Consider the following 20,675-nt stretch of genomic DNA (forward strand, 5'->3'; position numbering starts at 1 on the left):
TCTCATGGGAATTTTTTGGGACAGGTTATCTGAAGGATATTTCAGTATTAATATGGATTTGGGAAGCCTTTGAATTAAAAAAAATTAAAGATTCCAATTAGGATTCAAAGTTGGAGATCAATACCAGTGATCTTGAGACCTTCCTGATAGGACCCAAGTAATTGAAATCTTCACCTAAAATTGTATGATGAAATAGAACCTTGAGGTTCTCTGGATATAGTTCATATATAAACTCTATTATTCTGGCCTAGCAACCTATCTTTAAGACATATAGCACTATGATATAAGTATACTACTATATCAAACTATACTGTATACCGTATACTATATCAAACTGCCCTTACATCCACAATCCAAACAAAACTATTACACCCTTATGCAAGAATTCAACCTTGAGCATAAAACTACCAAATCTACAAATCAAATTTTCGAAAACCAATCGCCAGTTAACTGTCCACATCAAATGATAAGCCACAGCAAAGTTTGCACAACCAACACTTTCTGACACTCACCTGCACACCGGCCCGCCTCTACGCGCCACACTTGCATTCAGTGCGAGTATTATGTATTCAATCCGGCTTTCAGCTTGTTTGTTTAACAGCTAAAGTTGACCCATACCGTTGTTACCTTAACTACCGGCTTTCAGCTGGTGAATTGGCTGTACAAATGAATTGGTGAATGGTTGATTCAACGAACTGTATTGACAAGTCTCTATGGGATTACAGTGAGCCACTTTTTTCGGCACCAAACACTAACGCACAGCGTCAATTTTCTCAGAATTTCTTTGTTGCTTTCACAATTCCTGCTTTATCGTCATCTTTAACAACAACTGATTGGGTATGCAACTGTGAGCAGTGAGGATATCAAAGGAGGGGAGTTTTTTTACTATATGAGATATGTGGCGCTGTAGGTTCGAGGAGTTCACGAGCAAGGAATGTTATTCCGCAGTCAATAATAGTTGTTGTTGATTACGAGAGTAATTTTTCTAACAAATTTAACACTTTGTAATGCTGGAATATGTAGGACACTTTTAAAGGGAAATGACAACTCTACCGAGCTCAGCAATGGTCTCTCTTCTACGGAGAGACATCCTTAACATTTGTTTCTTTATAGTGAGGACCTCGTTCATCTGCTACGAAAATACTCCGCATGATCCGAATGAATTTCCATAACTCCAGAATTCCAGAGCTCTAAATCAGTGGTTCCCAACCAGGAAACTACTCACTTGATTCTCTTAAACTCACAGACACATCACTAACACTTAGTTTTGTTGTAGAAACTCTATGGCAGACATGGAGACCCGCTGACCACAGCAGCGGAGAGCTGGACATAACTCCTCGGGCTCGGAATAACACCTCTGAAGATCGTTGGGCTTTAAATACAAAACCAACTCTTAATCTAAGGTCTTATTCCAGAGTTACGTCGACTAATTTGCCTTACTCAAGACGATGATACCAGAATTATTATAGTCAAGATCTGCTCTCTAACCGGTGAAAGCTTTATTTGAGTACTGATTCACTATTTAGTGCCTGATATGATACCAATGAGTATCTGTCTTCGAAAAAAGATTGTAAGATGTATGCATTTGTATGTACTTCCTCCATAGATAATTTGAAACGTCTTGGAAACAGATTATGGAAACAGTTGATGGTAATATCCAGATCTCTTAGAACTCATGAGAGTCAACAAAAGTCTCTCTAATATGCCACGTGCCATATAACTTCAATGCAATAAAACTTATTTATCTCTATGATAACAAAGTTTCTTCAATGCACAACTCTTTCAAAGCTTTCCAACTCTGCAAGCACACAAAACTTTCTTTTACGATTTTGGTACACAAAGAAACCATTACGCATTTTTGCCATTAGAAGAGTAAATGAAATGAAATAATAAACAACTGTGCAAGCAATCTAAGTAAATTTGATTTTCTCTGCACTGGGTCAGTACTTAATTTACTCGTACCTGTGTAGAAATCCCAACACGTACAGAGGAAGAAAGTCGAAAGAACTTGTGCCAACTACTTTGACAATTGTCCTTCTAATGGACCAATGAAGGAGGCTAGTGTGCAAATGTGATATAGACATGTACATATATAGTATATGTCGGAAGGTATATAGGCACTTGGGCTTATATGTCTATAATACACAAGCTCTTGTAGTCAATCGCTTTGAGGAGTCCACAGGAGTAAGCAAAATATAGACACTACAGATTTTTTGTGTTGAATGTAAACAAAGAAGTATGCCAACAAAGTTGGCAGAAAATTTAAGTAAATATTTTTTTTTCTTCGTATGTAGTATGTAAACTTCTCTATGTACTTAATGTATTTATATACCAAACTGTGCACAAACAAGCTCGTCAATCAACTGCCAGGAATGTCTTCATTTTAAGTGGCTACCAGTGTTGCTTCAAGTGGATTGCGCACTAAACGGACGAAGAAGGAATATGGTGGTCAGTGAATAGTATTCTTTGTTGCCACAGACGTGCTACAAGTTACATAGAATGTTCGTTCAGAGGATTTCTAGTACTTTCTTTCGTATAGCTGTTGCTGAAAGACAAACGAAGTTAAGTGGGTTGAGTGAATCTTAGATCTCTGGATCGAACGTTGTCTGCAAATAAAGTGGCACTTATGAGAGTGAAAAAACAATACCAGCTTACACTCAGATAGAAATTCGTCTGACGTTCGAATACGGTTTTAAAGATATTCAAAAAAGGAAGTCCACAAAAAGCCTATCAAAGAAGTGAGCTTAACACATATTCATATGAGATCGGGAAGCATCATGACAATGTCCATAGCATGAACTTCTGGTAAGTATTTTTTGCATTCTATTAGACCTCAGTAACCAGATCTCTGCGAATGGTAGGTACCTAGTCGTTGGTTCAGATGCTTAGCCGGACACGCGCTTCGCCTTGGAGTAGAGCGTGTGTGCTGTTCTTCCCGGGCCGCCTTGGGAAGTAACTGTTGCCTTACCGCGTTATGGGGCGCTGGCTCGGCGGATCGTAAGTTCCTCTCTAGTATTTTAGATCGCAATGCTTGGCTGCTCGAGCGTCCGATTATAAGGAAAAGATGTACAAAAACAAAAAAAATCAACAATGACAACACCTCTAAAGACGCCGAATCTGACAACGGAAAAGGACACGCTATAAAACCGACCAACCCTTTAACGGGGTCAAAGGAGCGAAGTTATTCGTAAACCAGGAACTGGTGTCAAACGGTGGCAGTTCCTGGAACGGCTAACGTCGGAAGAGAGAGCTCTCTTCGAGGAACATAACAGGGATGATGATGAGGTTCCCTCTACTAGCAAAAAGGCAGAAGTAGCGACACCGCAAACCACGCCTGCTAGTAATAAACGAAAAGGTCGAGGAATCGAACCAAAGGACCAAACCGCTACCAATTTCGGCGATTGGTGGCCCGAGGGACTACGTCAAATTTCCCAGTGAAGCCAGGGCTCTCACTCTGAAGCGAGATAGAGGCTTAGCCTCGGACAGTGGAAAGCCCCACACCGATAGGCCAGCCACTAATCAGGCACGTCGATTGAGTCGGACAATAAACGGCACATGGCGCAGCCAAAACTTCCTTCCACAGGATCTAGGAGCGGACAGCCAAAACAGTGAACTATCTGCAATATACTCTTTAAGTATCCCCAATTTCTAGTTAATACATTGACACCTTTGCCATTTTAGACCCATTTGGAGTTGGCTAGCCCACGATAGCTCGTTTTTCAAAGCCATTATAGACCCCTTATGAGAAGTATAACTTTTTAGGCTTTATACGAATCAAAGCCCTCAACTGGGCTTTTTTAGGTGTTTGTCTTGATCATCTTTCATCTGAAATTCTTCCAAATAATCCAGAGCTCTTTCTTTTAGTTATCAAAAATTCAGTTATTTTACAAAAGATTCGTTACAAATATGACCTTCTACTACTGATTTATCTATGAGTTCTCACTTTATTGTTGCGAAAATACCGTTATAACAAGAATAAATATGTATGTATATTTTAATTTAAAACCTGTCTATCAACGCATGCCTTCACTCGGGTATTACCGTCTATTTTTGTACACGTCATTCGCAAAGCACAGTAATTCTAGCCACGTTCTCAAGCAAACAATAAAATGCGCTACGAAGTAAAGCCTTTTATAGCCTGTTTAACTCATTGCCTACCGACAGACAGACAGCGGACAGAAAGGCAGCAAACAAGCGCACATTATATTGGCCAAGTAAAGTAAAAGCGATTTCACAATAATAAAATTAAGACTAGGAAAGAAGAAGACGACGAAAAAATAGAAGAAAAGTAAATGAGATTTTATAACGGCCATATGCTGGCGGCAAAAGGATACGCACGAGTCAGGCTAACCGACTAGCCAAATAGTTTCGCCAAAAAATATAAATCCTTAAGCAGCTGAAGAAGAAGAAGAAGCCAAAGTAAATAAGCGTTAAAGCCAAGTCGAAGTAGAATAAATTGAAGTGAACACTAACGTCAAAGCAACTAAGGCGAATAATAAGCGAAAATCGAAAGCACAAGATTTATGCCATAGACAACTTCTTATTTGTTGCTGCTTTTGTTTTTGTTTGCGTAAAGCTAACGCACCACATCAAAGGCATAAAGGCATGGATGGAGTTCGAGTTTAGAACTGTGTAACCGAGTACACATGTACCGTTAAGCAACCAACAAACATACATACAGACACGCATATAGGTAACTAAACTGGCATTCGCATCTACCGTTATGTATGTATATTTGTATTTACACAGCCATATTGGCTAAATGCTGGTGTATTGGTGGCTCGGTTAGTGGTAGCCTCAGGAAAATCGATATCACAAACAATGAGCCAGAATGCCATGACACACAGCGGCTCTAGTAGAATGCGACAGTTACAACAATAACGTGAATAGCAGAATAAATATATATATGTATGTATATGGAATAGTGGTGCCACCGTTACTATGTATTTATTTCCATGAGGAACTGAAAACAATCGTGCCTTCTAAAAATAATTTAAAAAAGGCAATGCATAATTTATGAGTTAATATTTCATTAATATTCTAAATCCAATATTAGATACGGTATTTTTATGTTATTTATGTTTAGCTGTTGATCAAGATTTTTGCATGAAAAATGGTATTTCTTAAAAAAACAAAGAAAGGTGTTTGTATTTTAATACGTCAGATGGACAATTGTTCCTGCCCTAATAGTTCCTACCTTAATTCGACCAAGAAAGGGACTATGGTTTATAATTTTCTCCGACTAGAACCTCCACGATTCGACAAGCTTCCCTGATTCAAGTGGCTACCGCGTCTTTTTCAAGATTGTTTCAAAAATAATATTTAGTCATCCATTTTAAAATATGAAATATATATGGTTGAACTGGCTCTGAGAGATATTTTAGTAGAGTAACTAACTTAAAGTCCTCTCTCGACGAACCAAAATCAAACTCTGCAAGTCGCTCATTATTCCCGTCCTAATGTATGGCGCTGAAGCATGAACGATGACAACATCCGATGGGACGACTCTGTTTTGCGCAAGATTTATGGTCCTCTAAACATTGGCAACGGCGAATACCGCAGACGATGGAACGATGACCAGTACGATTTATACAACGACATTGACATAGTTCAGCGAATAAAAAGACAGCGGCTACGCTGGCTAGGTCATGTTGTCCGAATGGACGAAAACACTCCAACTCTGAAAGTGTTCGATACAATAACCGCTGGAGGAAGCCGCGGAAGAGGACGACCTCCACTCCGATGGAAGGATCAAGTGGAAAGTGACCTGGCTTCACTTGGTGTTTCCAGTTGGCGCCAAAAAGCAAAAAGGGGAAACGAGTGGCGCACCAAATATATAAAAAATATGTGTGAAGAGATTAGAATACTTTGTTTCATAGTGTCGTGAAGTAAATTTTTTTCAATGTTTTTCAAGAAGTTTATAAGTTCTAGTTAGATTAGTTTATTAAGAAGCACTTCAAAAACAAACAAAAAATTAAAAATTTGAAAAATACAAAAAAATTAAAAAAAATATTAAAAAATAAGAAAAAACAAAAAGGGATTAAATGTCTGCTACGTCCACGTTGTTAATCCTGTGTTACGCTAAATTCTGATAATAATAGTGCATAAATCAATGATTTTTCATCATGTTCTGAGTTGGTTTTTTATTTGTAGCTCATACAAATATTGCTGTCCCAAAATTCCCTTTGGGGGGTAAAAAGGTGATGAAATAAGGAACATTTTAAGATATTTTCGAAAAAAATCGAAGGGGGCATAAATTGTTAAAAATTAAAAAAAAAAAATTTCTTTTTTTGCTATGAAATATTAATTTTTAAAATTTTTACGATACACAGTTTTAAAGTTTGAGAAATTCTGTACAAAAAAGTCACATGGTGTTTTAAAATCTGTTCATTAGTTTTAAAGTTATGGCGGTTCGAACATTTTTTTACAAAAAACTTTGGCCCCTTATAATATGGCAACCCCGCGTTACACAGTCCTAAAACCATATGTTTTATTTTAGGTTTTACATGTACTATAAGATATATCATTGCCAAAGAAAATAAAGAAATTTTTTTTCAAGTGGCTTTTTTTCCAGAGAATGTCCCATATGTATGAATGAAAAAAAACTCCTTATGGATCAGAAAGACTCTCTCGATTCGACAAAGTGCTTGGAATCTATTACATAATTTTTCAATTCCAGGCGATTCGCGAGGTTCGCCGAAGGTGAGGCTGGCAAGGTGTTTCAACCTCAAATGCTAGGAATTAGAAAAGGAAATTCCACCTCGCCTTCCACTAAACAACTTGGAACTAGCATCTGTCAGGATTTCTAGTCTCACCTCATGTGTACCTATCGGACAGTGTCCAGTAAACACACATATGACCGCTTCGAGATGGACCTTGCTGAGAGAAAGCAGTTCGTAGGGCGTTTTACGCTCCTTTGCGGGCCAAAAGGACCTCGCATCTGCACAGATGCTGGTTGTTGTCCAGCGCTTGGCGAGCTCATGCGTTGTCTGTAAGTCCAACGCTCGTGCGCAAATGAACCATGGGCTGCCAACCCGCCCTCTTTCCGGTGATAATGTCACTAGGGTAACCTCTCTTGCAAGCTTGTCTGATTTGCAGTATCCAACGATTCCGCAATGATCGTGTACTCCACAAGTTTGTTACCCGTCTTAAAGCTCTTAATACGGAATTGAAACACTCATTAAGCTAGTTATTCCTTATATAAGAGATACTTTCTTGGGCTCTGTATATATATTTAATTAAGGATGAAAGAAACTCAAACTCTAAACGATATCATTTTTTACAGCCTAATGTTTTCTATGAAAGATTAAAGAAGGATAAACACTATTATTATTGGAGAGTCTTTCAACATGGAGACTTGTCAGTCTAGACTTCTCGAATAGAAAAAATCACATAGGAATCGATCTTAGAAAAAGTAAAATATAGATTATGAAGTGTTAAATATTTAAACAGTTAAGGTTGTGATATAATCTAAGCAAAAGTATATCAGTCTATATATGAAAAGTAGTGTTTTAAAATATTTCTACTCAGATGGAAGACATAAAGAATATCCTTGGTAAATATTTTTTTATGAATGTTAGGCATCTGCCATGCAATGCTACTAACATTCAGACTACATTTACAAAATTGTATGTGTATGTATGTAGGAATATGTGGCATATTTGTAAATATGTGCGACTTCAAATAAAATACACGCGTTTCCGCTTTGCCCAAAAGCGACAATTTCAAGTTGAAAGTGCAGAGAGGCAGGGTAGACATATGCGTGTTTGGAATCGCTTAAATATTTTTTATACTTCCATCAGGAAAATGTTCACATAACAAACGAGCTATTGTCTACAAAGAAAAAAACCATTTAAGCGCATGTTTGGGGTACACACAGACACATGTACATTTGTACTTACACATACATATATAAATATGGTATGTGTATATGATGAGTATGAGTGTATGTGTATCTACAATGTTAAATTCATATTTTCATGTAGGTTTGGAGAAGCCGTAATACCAGTTCCAGTTCTTTTTCAAGTTTAGGATAAGGTTACATCCATCCCGCTTTAGGTTCTTGGAATATATAGACTGATATCTGTGGAAATTATCGTATGCGTATCGTCTTATTGGGTTACTATTTATAAGAAGTGTCTTCCAGTTGCTGCTTAAATATGGGCATAATTGTATTAGGGCCCTTTACGACAATATATAACATAAGCACCAGTGAAGATAACGAAAGTGTGTAATCACGCAACTAAAAATCAATCGGACTATCGGACCCAGATATGGATCGTTAGGACCTCAGCGCTGTTGATTAAGTTTTTCTACTGAAAATATCGATAAATCTCATTGCTATTCTAAAAAATATTCAAAGGAAAAGCAGGTCAATACTTCTTCTGGCCACCATATACCTGATAAACTGATTTTCAAACATCCGTTGGACTTTATTCCGCATATATCGGTTAATATATGAGATATCTTAGTAAAATTAAGTGAGCGTATGTATAGTCTTGGATATAATATAGTTTGGTGGCATAAATGGTTGAAATCGGTCCAGGAATTATTTCGAAGGTCTACAACTTTGCTTTCGCCGTTTTTTTGTAAATTTAAGGCTTTTTTCACTTAGGACAGCCTCACCGTACATATCCGAAAGCATTGTGAGCCTCAGCCGCACTTTTCTTGGAGTTAAAAAATAAAAGCAAAATTTCACGCAAATGTCGAGAATTCGGCTCAAAAAGTGACATATTCAGTTGAGAATAAGTTTGGGATGCAAACAGATCTCTACAAATATTTTGTTGGGTTAATGTTGACACAAATGTCCAAGATCGATATAAAACGATTTAATCGATTTAATCGACCAGTGCTTGATCCTAGAGACATCTATTGGAAAACGGCGGAAGCAAAGTTGTAGACCTAATATTCCAGCTTCCATAAACTATATGTAATGTTTTTCGCTATTCTAGTGGATTTTAGATTACTTTTAGATAACTATTGGAGCGATCTCTTTGAACTGGGTCCTTGTTAAAGACTTATTGAAGTGATCTCGCAATCTGAATTGTTATTGTTTTTTTACCGAAAGAATTTCCTAAAAGAATATTTCTTCATACAACTAGGCAGCACTACAGTCTTCTACAGGCAAATGAAACTCTTAAACATCTTCTATCAACCAATTGCTTCTGACTAAGAAAGATTATTTTCTCCGACGTGTGGTGGACTATCGAATATTGAATTTAGAATACTAAAGAAAAGCAACCAAACAATTTGAGTTTATTTTCGAGGAAAAAGGAAATAAAAAAGAAAGCAAATAAAACTCGGCCAACGTATGATTTAACTATTTTCCTCAGAGTTCAAATAATTTCCATTTCCATTTCCATGGCGTTGCTTTCAAGCCATATTGGCAAATGACATCACGACCTCTGTAAACAAGGAACTCACATATACATACATACATGAATGTAGATATGTGGGAATAAATGCATATGTGTGAAATTCTCATACGTGGCTGTGTACAACTACAATGGGGTTGTTGCGGCGAAAATAAAATAAAATGTAAATATGTATGTACATAAATAATGGGTGCACACGTTGACAGCCATTGCTGTCACTGTTGTCGCTGCAGCGTTAGAAACAAAATAAGCAAATTGTAAATCACGTGATGCTCTTTTATTTTCTCTTATTTGTTTATTTTTGTTGTTGTTTAATTTTTGTTAATTATTTTATAAGCAAAAAATTTTGAATTTTGAAAAATGAATAATGCGCTGCGAAATGTATTTAATGTCGCGCACCTGATTTATATGAACCTAATAATTGTTTGTGGGAGTGCCAGTTGGACAAATTTTATTTATATTCAAATGGTGGAGAAAATAACGAATGAGGTTAAATTAAAAAAAATGCTATTATTAGCACAGTCATAATTTATGATTTAAATATACACAGTGTTTTCGTTAAACAAAAATTTTAGAAATTTATATTTTAAATTTCCTTATTTGATTGTTTTTGAAATCAGAAAAAAATCACAGAAGTTTATATCAAATGTTCAATTGAACTCAATCGAGATTTTTAATGTTTTAACGATTTTTTCAGTGTTCAAACTCATTTTTTTAGGAACAGTAGTAAAATCGGTCGAAGGTAAACTATGTTCTAACACAAGAAATCCACTTAACGGCAAGTTGTAGAAAGACTGAATCAACTTTATTTAAATTTTTTTTATTATTGGTGTAAAACTCGAAGATTTAAAATTTAAAGAGTTTTATAGTGTTTAATAAAGATAGTTATAAAATATTATTGTGAAATGTTTAAAAAAGCATAATGCTTCTTCTCTAACTCGAATCACCATAATCCACAAGAAAACTTCGAGTTAGAAAGACTTCGAGTTATAGAATTTTCATTAAAACACAAATTTTTCAAAAAGCTGTATTCTGAACTTTGTTTGTTGCACTTTGCAATTGTTTGGCTCTTGACGTTTGTATTCCATGCCTTTGTTACATGATTTATGCAGTTCATACGTGTAATATCATACTTTTTGTTTGCCTCCATAAGATATAGAGGGACTCTCCTAAAATTGTTCCTTGATAACAAAATTTTTAATTTTGTATTATGCCCTGGTCGAAAAGTTCGATTTATGGAAGGAAATTTTTATGAAAGTTGCCTTCCATTGCCACTTCAAAAGTTCGAGTTATGAAGAACTTCGAGTCATAGAAATTCGAGTTAGGGAAGGAAATTTGTATGAAATTTTATTTCTAAACGCTATTGCCAATTCAAGTGTTCGAGTTATGGAGATCTTCAAGTTATGGAAGTTCCACTGTAGTTGGAAATATTTGTACTAAATAGGTTGACATCTGTTTACATTTTTTAATAAACTTAATTGAATAAATGCAACAACAGCAAATTCAAAAATTTTTTTCTTATTAAATAGTATAATATGTTTAAAATAGTCTCCAATTTTTAAATCGATCCGAGTAAGATCCAAAAAGATATTTCATTATTGAACGAAGGATTTTTTATATTTTAGTTACAAATTTTTTTATTCCCATTATATATATATCTAACATTTTATAAATAATCAGTTTTTTTGTTCAAAGTCTGTCAAAATTCAAATTGTAATATTTCTTGCCTTCGTTCAATAACGAGAATTATCCATGTACATACTATCTAAATATTTTTGGTTTATTAATTTATTTGTTTTCGGAATTTGTAAATAGAAATTTCACTTAATACTGTTCAGATATTCATCTTTGATATGCTTCATCTTGATATGTTTCTACAAAATATGGATCTCAAATAAAATGTATTTAAGCAATCTTTTATTCCCTTAGTAATATTTCCTAATATTTCCCAAAAATTGAATCCAAAAATCATTGATAGTTATTACTTATTTCATTCAAATTAAAGAAGGTTTACCCACTGTCACAATAAGTTTTAAAAATGAAAAAAAAACAGCATAAACGCTTTATTTCAAAAATATGAAATGGACGAAATTAAATTAATTATACTTTATATGGGTGATTCTACGATAAGAGGTAACTTGTGCGGCAATCAGCTTAAAGTATTGTTTTTGTCCTTTATGCTATTTTTTTATATTAATGTAGTGTATTAAATAATATTACAATTTACTGCATAATTAACGCAATTTTTTTTTTTAATTCGTTACAAAGTCTAAAAAAGTATCTCCCCTGGCTTGTCCCATTGGTACTTTTTATTTAACTTTCGGACAATACATATATTTTTGTATGAGATTAAATTTAATAAATTCAATCGGAAGTAAAATAATTAAAATTAAGTATTGTTAAATAAAAAAATAAAATTATTTTGTTTATTTCATATAATATTTAAAATTAACTTGTGTCCCGACTTTTTTATGTATCTACCCTGCCAAATGGCAAAATAACTGCCAAGGGAAAGAGTTAGAAACCAGGGGAGATACTATTCATCATGACACCCGGGCAGGAAGTCGTGAGCTGCTTGAGTCTTGATACTTTCTTGCGTAAACTTCTGAACATGACCCCATCCCCACCTCCAGCCATTACCAGCATCAACAAAACCAAAAATATTAGCCTCGCTATCCAATGAAGAATCGCTCTTACCAACAGATGCAAGTTTTGACTGAGTGGACATTTAAATGCTAAAGTCCTCTCTCAATGAACCAAAACCAAACTCTACAAATCCCTTATCATCCCCGTCCTGCTTTATGGTGCAGAAGCATGGACGATGTCAACATCCATACGCCAAATGTATATACATATGTGTATATAAATAAGATCGGGTTGGCCAGACTCTCCCCATGCCAAATCTTCTTTTGAAAGGGCAGATGATATATTACGTCTTTAAAAAGTCAGAAATGTTTTTGAAAGATCTTAAGATTTTATATTTAATATTTGTTTCGTTTATTTAGGATAAAGAGTGAATTTATTGATTTGGTATTTTAAGTGTATGGTTTATTTATCCGAAAAAGAGAGTACGTTTAATTTGTTATACTATTTTAAATTAATTTTTTGTTTTTGGTAAAATAATTATCTACCATAAACTTTACGTCTCTCCCCTGACCGATGTATTTACCCTGCTCGTCGAAAAAGTAATAAAATATGTATTAAGTGACTTGCCCTTACGTGAGAAGATAAATAAAAGGGACAAAAATCATAATACAGAGGTTTCATGAAAAAAATCCAAAGTTTTTCTTTGGCCGTTTTCTCTATGCAATTGAAACCTCTTATCGTAGAATCACCCATATAGAATCCATAACTTGAAATACAAGCACAAAAATTCAGATTTATGGACTAGCAATTTTTTTTAGAATCTTTTGGTATTATCGAACCCGAAAAATCTTTTTGCTTTATGAAATTTTGAAAATTATGGAATATTTCAGTAGGAAATTTTTAAGCTGTCTGTTAAATGCTGAGGAAATTACATCTTAGAGTAGGAAGTTTGAAATTATCACATTGCACACAATAATATTTTGAACAGATTTGGCATTTTTTCAACGATAGAAAGAGTTTGGTGTTAATATTGCAAAGAGATTAGAAAATATATTTCAATTAACGCATTTTTAAACATTAATATATTAAAAGGTGAGGGAATTATAATATTATTATTTAAAATAACAAAAAGGTCTTCCATTTGTTATTCATTTGCACACACATTCGAAAAAAAATTTAATTTAAATATTAATATTGCGATATATTTATAGATTTGTTAATTTTTCTTTGTAATTATGAATCTCTAATAACTTTCTATATTCTCATATTTTCATTTAATATATTTATAACGCTTTGAGCTTTAAAATTTATTTCAATATAAAATTGTAACAATTTTTATAGAGCATATTAAACACATCTCACATAAAAGCAACTAAAATTCGATGATTTATCGTTAGTGTATTATTTTTTATAATTTATATTCTATAAACATTTAAATATAAATAACCGATTTGTCTACAACTTTAAAAGGGTGGTTTCTTTTCAACATACTTGCATGTAACGCGTCGCCGTCACACACACGTTGCTGCTTTTATTGCTGTTGCGCCGCCGTTGCGTCAACACTTGCAGACGTTAAGCGCACGTTATTAACACACTAGAAATGTTTCCAAAATTTCTTCTTCACATACACAACAAAAACACAATAATTATTATAAATATTAATAGACGCCTGCTGTTTACTGTTATTCACACCGGTCTTGTACACGCACAAACAACAAAAAATCAATTCTTTAAACAACTTGCAGACGTTTCTATCGCTGCTGCTAATGCTACACTTCACATTTCATTTTCCACACACACCAACTGGCCTTTCCACCCCAAAACACAAACGCTGGGCTTTGCTGGCTGACCCACACCACCACTGCTGGTGGCTGGTGGCTGGTGGCAACACAATACCCAAAACTTGCAACAAATTCGAAATTCTTTAAGGGCGTCCACTCTTTTCAACACAGTAAATTCTAGTATTTGTATTGTTGTATTTTCAAAGCACCTGATTTTGATGGCAATTCCAACTGGAAGAAGGCCTGTCAACAATTTGACAGCAGACGCTAATAATTTCCGCTTTCCGTTTTGTGCCACAGCAACAACAATGTGCTGGCTGTCAACAATGTGTTATTAGGCCTGTCAATTATTCGCACAGAAATGCTTTTCACTGCTTTTGCCACAACAATTGCTTTTTTACTTTTTTCACAAATTTTTTTATTTTTTATTTCTTTGGTCACTTTCTGCTTTACCAACAGCGAACTGACTCGAGCATTAACTCCGTTTGACTTGGCGCACGACTTGAAACTGCATTCAAAGTGTTCTTTGTTGGCGTGAAAGACAGATTTTCGAAAGCCAAATAAACGAGCTCATCGAGTTGTTCGAAAGAGCAGCGAGTCAGAGGCTGCAAACAAATACACTTTTATGGCACATGCGCAGTTTATTTGTTGTTATTTTCAAATTTTAACGCGTATGCGTATTAAATGTGCCACACTCCCCACCCACTAATCCCTCCACTCACTGCTCACAGGTGTATTTGTTTGTGTATGGTGGGTGAGAGCGCGCAACCCCATGGCTGTTGCGAGGTTGTGTTGGTGTTGTTGTGTTAAACATACATACATCTTTATATAAAATGCTCTCTCTTGAAATCAGTTGAGTACCTGCGCAGTCTTCATATGCGCGAAATTTAAGATTTTTAATGAGTGTGTTTATTCGAAAATCATTGAATTTGACAGGTGTTTGTTGTTCGTGCTTTGTTTAACTGTCAAATTTGCCACTTAACTAGTTCGAAAGATTTGAAAAGGAAGTAGAAACGAGGAAGCAGTGATTTTTGTTGGTGGTGCTTATGTGAGATTTGGGGTGTTAATGTGACCTTTCAAAATTTTGAAATTCTTTGAGTTCGACTGTTTTTGAAGAATATTATTAAAAAATGTTACCAAAAAAAAATTAAAATAATATTATATATAAAAAACTACAAAATATATATAAAAAAAATATAAAAAATTAAAAAAAAAATTAAATAAAACAATAAATAAATAAAAATTAAAAAAAAGATAGAAAATAATAAGAAAAAATTATAAATAAATATAGAGAAAAATAAAAATATAAAAAATAAAAAATATAATAATAAAAAAAAATATATTGAAAATAAAATATTAAAAATATATGTATCTATAAAAAAATATTTAAAAAATAAAAAATATAAAAATTAAAAAAAATTTTAGAGTAAATTCTGAAATATATTAAAAAATATATGTAATATCAAAATCTTAACGAAAAAATAGTTTAAAAAATTAAAAAATAATAATAATAATTAAAAAATAATAATAATAATTAAAAAATAATAATAATAATTAAAAAACAATATGAAAGTTATTAAAATAAATAATAGTGCGAAAAACTCGATAAATAAACATTACAAAAAAAATAAATAGAAAAAGTATTTAATAAATGTAAAAAAATATACTAAATAATTATATAAAAAATAATTAAAAACCAATATTTGATAAAAATATAAAAACAATTAGTAAAAATATTTTTTTTATTAAAATTAAGTATTTATGTAAATTATATATTTAAAAATATTCATATTTAATAAAAAAAAATGTACGAAAAATATTTAGATTATTAATATACACAAAAAAAAATTATTAAAAAAACATTACAAAAAAAAATGAAAGCAAATAAAATTCAAAACAATTATTAAAAAAGTAGTTCTATATAACAATAATAAAAAAATCATATGTTAAGAAATTATTTAAAAAACAGAAAAAATAATAAAAATTTAGTTGAAAAATAATAAAAATAAATACAATATAAAAAATTATAAGAAAAAAGAATTATATACTAAAAAAAATAAAAAAAAAAAATTTAAAAAAAAATTAAAAAAAAAAAATAAAAAAGTATAAACAAAATATTCAAAAAATATTAACAAAAAATTAAAATTAAAACAAAAAAATAAAAATTGTCTATAAAACATGAAAAATACTATAATAAAAACCATTATAAAAAACATATAAAAAATATTAAAATAAATTATTAAAAATATAAAAAAAAATTGAAAAATATAAAAAAAATTTAAAAAATATTAAAAAAAATTTAAAAAGAACATAAAAAATAAAAAATATTATATAAAGAATATAAAAAAATAAAAAATTATGTAAACAATAAAAATAAATAAAAAAATTATATAGAGTATAAAAAAAATAAAAAAAATTGTATAAAGACTATAAAAAAAAATTTTAAAAAAACTTAAAAAAATATTTAAAATATATTTACAAAATTTTAAAATATATTAAAAAATATTCAATATTAATAACAATAAAATACAACATTTTTATATATATGAAATAATATATTGAATAGAAATTTGATTCAATTTTATTTTTTGATATATTTTTTTACGAACAAACGAAAGAAATAAAAGTGATGCCTATAAATGGAGAGTATACTTACTTATTTTTAAACGTGTTATTCAAAAGTTATTCAGAAATTTAGATTTCTCATAACCATGTTAAAAATTTAATAAAACCAAATTTTCAGTTTTTTTTATTTTATTTTCTTTATTTACAAAACTGTCTAGTATATGTTTACCTACCACTTGTGCATTCCAAGTTATAAGTAAATAACAAAAAAATATGCAAACAAGTTTTCGAAGTTACAAACAACTCTCAACCAAATGCTAAGTCTGATGCCATAACGAAGGCATTTCGCTGCGCCAAATATACACACCATATTGAAATACGCTACTCACACATTTCCTAAACGAAAACTTTGCGTATTTATATATAAGAATTTAGGAGCAAATACGAAAAGAAATGATAGCATCTGACTTCAACGCCCACTGCGTGCCAACCCAACGTCATACCGAAAGCATTCTGTTGTTTTTGTATTTTCCTTTTCCTTTCAACTGCGCGCTGTATTATTAATGCAACCCAGACTCAATGACGCCTACGTCTGGCCCATTTATTATTTACTCAAGCGACATGAGTGAGCAAACGCACTGAGACACAACACTTGTACAGCAGCAGTAAGGGATGTAAATGCATATACAGTTATGTTTATTATTTACATATATATGCATATGCTTTACAAATTTCCCTGCATGCTTTTTCGATATTTTACACTAAATTGTAAATACATAAACATGCTCATTACAATTATGCTTTTCGCTCGAATTGCTTGACAGCGCACACTGTGTAAGCGCCTTGAAGTATGCAACAGACAAATATGTACTCATATATTTTAAGAAATAGCGCTGGTCTAAGGTTTGTTTTTGCTCACTACTCGTGTACTCGTATATATGTTTTTTGCTTTAAATAACAGTCTGTTGATTTCAAATTTTCCTTGTTTGCTGGAATTTCATTACTCAAGCTAAGTTTAGAAGCAGCTGCCGTCGCTACAAACTTATATCAACTCCTCTGATTTGATTTGACTGACATGTTGCTTTATAAATGTTGGTTTGCAGTGCAAATTCTTGTTGGTTATTTCATTTTAGCAGCATATGCTTTGTTATTTTTGTTAAAATGTTTATTTTTGTTGAGTCACAAAGTTTTAAGTCGTCAGTCAAGTGCGCCAACATGACTTTCGAAGTTTCCAACGCTGACGTCAACTTTGTTATGATGGTGGCAGCTTTTATATACCCTTTAATGCATATGTACATTTAGGACATCGTTTTTTGCATATATAAATTGTTTTATATATGCTTTAGCAGAAACATTTTGATATTATACTTGTAACAGCAACGTAAAATAATCACTAAAGTTTTGTTAAAATTCTTCAGGTCCTTCCGACTAATTGAACCCGACTGCACGGAAATGTAGAAAAAGCTTCAGCAACGTTTTAATATAGATAAATAGTTATCCAACCTAAATGCTGGTCCCAGAACATCATGTTCACTTCGAAGTATGAAATTCCAATGCTTTACAGCCCCTTTTGTACTGCAAAAAATAAAAAAAAATTATATTCAATTATAAAATCACAAAATAAATACACAGCACAGGGTGACAGCAATTATTTATTTCTATGCTTTTCAACAAATCAATTCGCTATTTTCATCAACAATTTAATAATCTATCCTTTATAATCAACAAAAAATAATTGATTTAAATAACAAACAATAACTTCATTCAAATTTAAATAAAATCCCTCACCTATTCCAATGCTAAAATGTCAACTTTTCCAACAGTTGGCAATTGTGTCTGACCATCGTTGTCTAGTTCGCCCCTCAAGCGCCATGAACACTGCCAGCTGTCAAATGTGCTAACCGCAACAGAAATGGTAGCGCATTCATTTTGACAGCACCATGCCTTTGCAACACCCTGTTATCGGCGACGGCATATTCGCGTTTCGTGTGAAGGTTTCTATTAAAATTTCACTGCTTTTAAACCACCGATCCAAGCCAATTTATCACCAGCAAAAGCACAATGCATTGTACTATGAGGATTTTATGAAATTCAGTCAGGAAACGAGTAGATAACGTGAAATCTGTGAAGGCGAAAATTCACTGCAACTTTTGCGAACATCGACGAGCGAGGTAAGTTTCACGAATTTTCTTTGTTTTCACCCGAATGCGCGCGTCACAGAACTGAATTTTTATTCGGATTCCACCTCCCTGGCATGTTGCTGAGCGGTGAAAATACACAGCGCTGTTGTTGTATTGGAAAATGTTGCCGCGACATGTAGCTACGCAGGGTGAGTTTCGTTGCGCAGACGCGGTAAAACATGTTGCCAATAACAGTGCAATAACTAGGTGGGGGCTAATGGGTAGTGTAACCCCCAACAGCTGATATTGCTGTATAAGATGAAAGCAAAATGTGATAAAAATGTCTAAATGACCTTATTTCGTGTTTATTTCAGCAAAAATTCAACGCATTTAACTTACACGGCCCCCTAAAGCATGGCCAATACCAAAGAAACCAAATATGTCACCGAAGTGCCGAGTAGTTTAAAGCAATTGGCACGTCTTGTTGTACGCGGCTTTTATTCCATTGAGGATGCGCTCATCATTGATATGTTGGTGCGTAACCCTTGCATGAAGGAAGACGATATTGCGGAGTTACTACGCTTCGAAAAGAAGCAAATGCGTGCACGCATATCAACGCTACGCAATGACAAATTCATACAGATTCGCTTAAAAATGGAGACCGGACCCGATGGCAAGGCACAAAAGGTCAACTACTACTTTATTAATTATAAGACTTTTGTGAATGTTGTCAAATACAAATTGGATTTGATGCGCAAGCGTATGGAGACAGAGGAACGTGATGCCACAAGTCGTGCCAGCTTCAAATGTACCAGCTGCGATAAGACATTTACGGATCTTGAAGCCGATCAATTGTTCGATTTCAATACTGGCGAATTCCGTTGTACTTATTGCGGTAGCTCTGTCGAGGAGGACAGCTCAGCGATGCCAAAGAAAGATTCGCGCTTAATGCTGGCACGTTTCAACGAACAATTGCAACCACTTTACGATTTGTTGCGTGAAGTGGAAGGTATTAAGCTGGCACCGGAAATACTTGAGCCTGAGCCAGTGGATATCGATACAATACGCGGGTATGTACAATTAAACTTTTTACACCAACAAAATGTATATAATTGCATGATTTTTCATTTTTAGCATCAACAAACCACAGAATCAACGCCCCGATGGTCAACAATGGTCTGGCGAGGCTACGCGTAATCAAGGTTTCGCCGTTGAAGAGACTCGTGTCGATATTAGTATTGGCGGTGAGATACAGGAGGCGGTTACAGAGCGTAAGGCGCGTCCTGTATGGATGACAGAGAGTACGGTTATAACCGAAGATAATCACGATGCCACTGAGGCCATACTTAACGAAGCGGCACAATCATCAACTCAACATACGATAAATGTTGGCGGTGCCACCAATAATCGCAGTAAAAAAGAGAATGAAGATATTATGTCGGTGCTATTGCAACATGAGAAGCAAACAAATCAAAAGGATGCGCAAACGAAGGGTCTTAAATATGGTTCTTCGAATGCGGACTCCAGTGATTCAAGTGATGATGAGAAAGATATCGATAATACTAAAATTCGTGAGTATAGAAAGCTGTTTATGTTGTTATTGTAATAATAAAATATGTTTTACATTTAGCGAAAGTTGATTACAACAACTATATCAATTCTGAATCAGAAGATGACGACGATGATGTTCCAACGGTGCATGTAGCCGGACGACCACATCCAATAGATCAAATCAATGACGAACTTATAGCTCAAATGACACAGCAGGAGAAGGAAAACTATATACATGTTTATCAACAGCATTACAGCCATATTTACGATTAAAGTCCGTTGTCTATAGTGGCGAGCATAGACTGTAAATTTGGAATTATATATATATTTTACTAGTGAAATCTTATTTCAATTATATTGCAATTTTATTTAATTTTGTTTTATTTGCTGTTGAAGTTCATAACATTTCGTTTTTATATTAGTAATACACTACACACTACGAATCCACTTAATAATAATGTTGAAATGCGATCATTTTATTTGAAATCATGTCAACTTCAAAATAAATATATGCTGCATAAGTTATAAATGAATATGTTTTAACGTAATATAAGCATTAATTTATTCTATAAATTAAAAAAATAAGTGCGAATTGACTTAAATATTAATAATAAAACAGCAATAAATATTTCAAGTATATAAACAAACATTTTTTTCACGCCTTCACTGCTTGCTTGTGTTGAATATGCGTAGCAACA

At 33.3% G+C, this 20,675-nt stretch overlaps 2 protein-coding genes across 4 annotated transcripts in view; one reads left to right on the forward strand and one right to left on the reverse strand.

The window, feature by feature from the left end:
- Positions 1 to 14,377, reverse strand: part of LOC105215889 (F-box/LRR-repeat protein 16) — a 173,397-nt gene extending 159,020 nt beyond the window's left edge. The window contains exon 1 of one of the 2 annotated variants that reach the window (XM_011190086.3): positions 13,951 to 14,377. The gene's annotated coding sequence lies outside the window, so the exon portion shown is untranslated. Of the gene's footprint in view, positions 1 to 13,451 lie in introns of both variants that reach the window. The other variant, XM_011190078.3, reaches the window with a different exon arrangement.
- A 3,863-nt stretch (positions 14,378 to 18,240) lies between these two features.
- Positions 18,241 to 20,518, forward strand: LOC105215934 (general transcription factor IIE subunit 1). 2 transcript variants are annotated; one of them, XM_011190130.3, is made up of 4 exons: positions 18,241 to 18,477; positions 18,801 to 19,496; positions 19,561 to 19,997; positions 20,057 to 20,517. In XM_011190130.3, exons 2-4 carry the CDS (start codon positions 18,841 to 18,843, stop codon positions 20,248 to 20,250), a joined length of 1,287 nt encoding a protein of 428 aa, XP_011188432.2. In that variant the 5' UTR covers positions 18,241 to 18,477; positions 18,801 to 18,840; the 3' UTR covers positions 20,251 to 20,517. The 2 variants fall into 2 exon arrangements, with proteins under 2 accessions (XP_011188432.2, XP_028898668.2); XM_029042835.2 differs by lacking the exon at positions 18,241 to 18,477 and adding an exon at positions 18,496 to 18,635 and having other exon boundaries at positions 20,057 to 20,518.
- The last annotated feature ends 157 nt before the right edge of the window (positions 20,519 to 20,675 follow it).

This window comes from Zeugodacus cucurbitae, chromosome 4, assembly GCF_028554725.1.
Source record: "Zeugodacus cucurbitae isolate PBARC_wt_2022May chromosome 4, idZeuCucr1.2, whole genome shotgun sequence".
Classification (NCBI taxonomy): Eukaryota; Metazoa; Arthropoda; class Insecta; order Diptera; family Tephritidae; genus Zeugodacus; species Zeugodacus cucurbitae.

Coding starts and splice junctions, on each gene's coding strand:
- LOC105215934 (XM_011190130.3), top strand. CDS start 18,841: ATGGCCAATACCAAAGAAACCAAATATGTCACCGAAGTGCCGAGTAGT. Junction 19,497..19,560: donor GATATCGATACAATACGCGG/GTATGTACAATT, acceptor TTTCATTTTTAG/CATCAACAAACCACAGAATC. Junction 19,998..20,056: donor TATCGATAATACTAAAATTC/GTGAGTATAGAA, acceptor TTTTACATTTAG/CGAAAGTTGATTACAACAAC.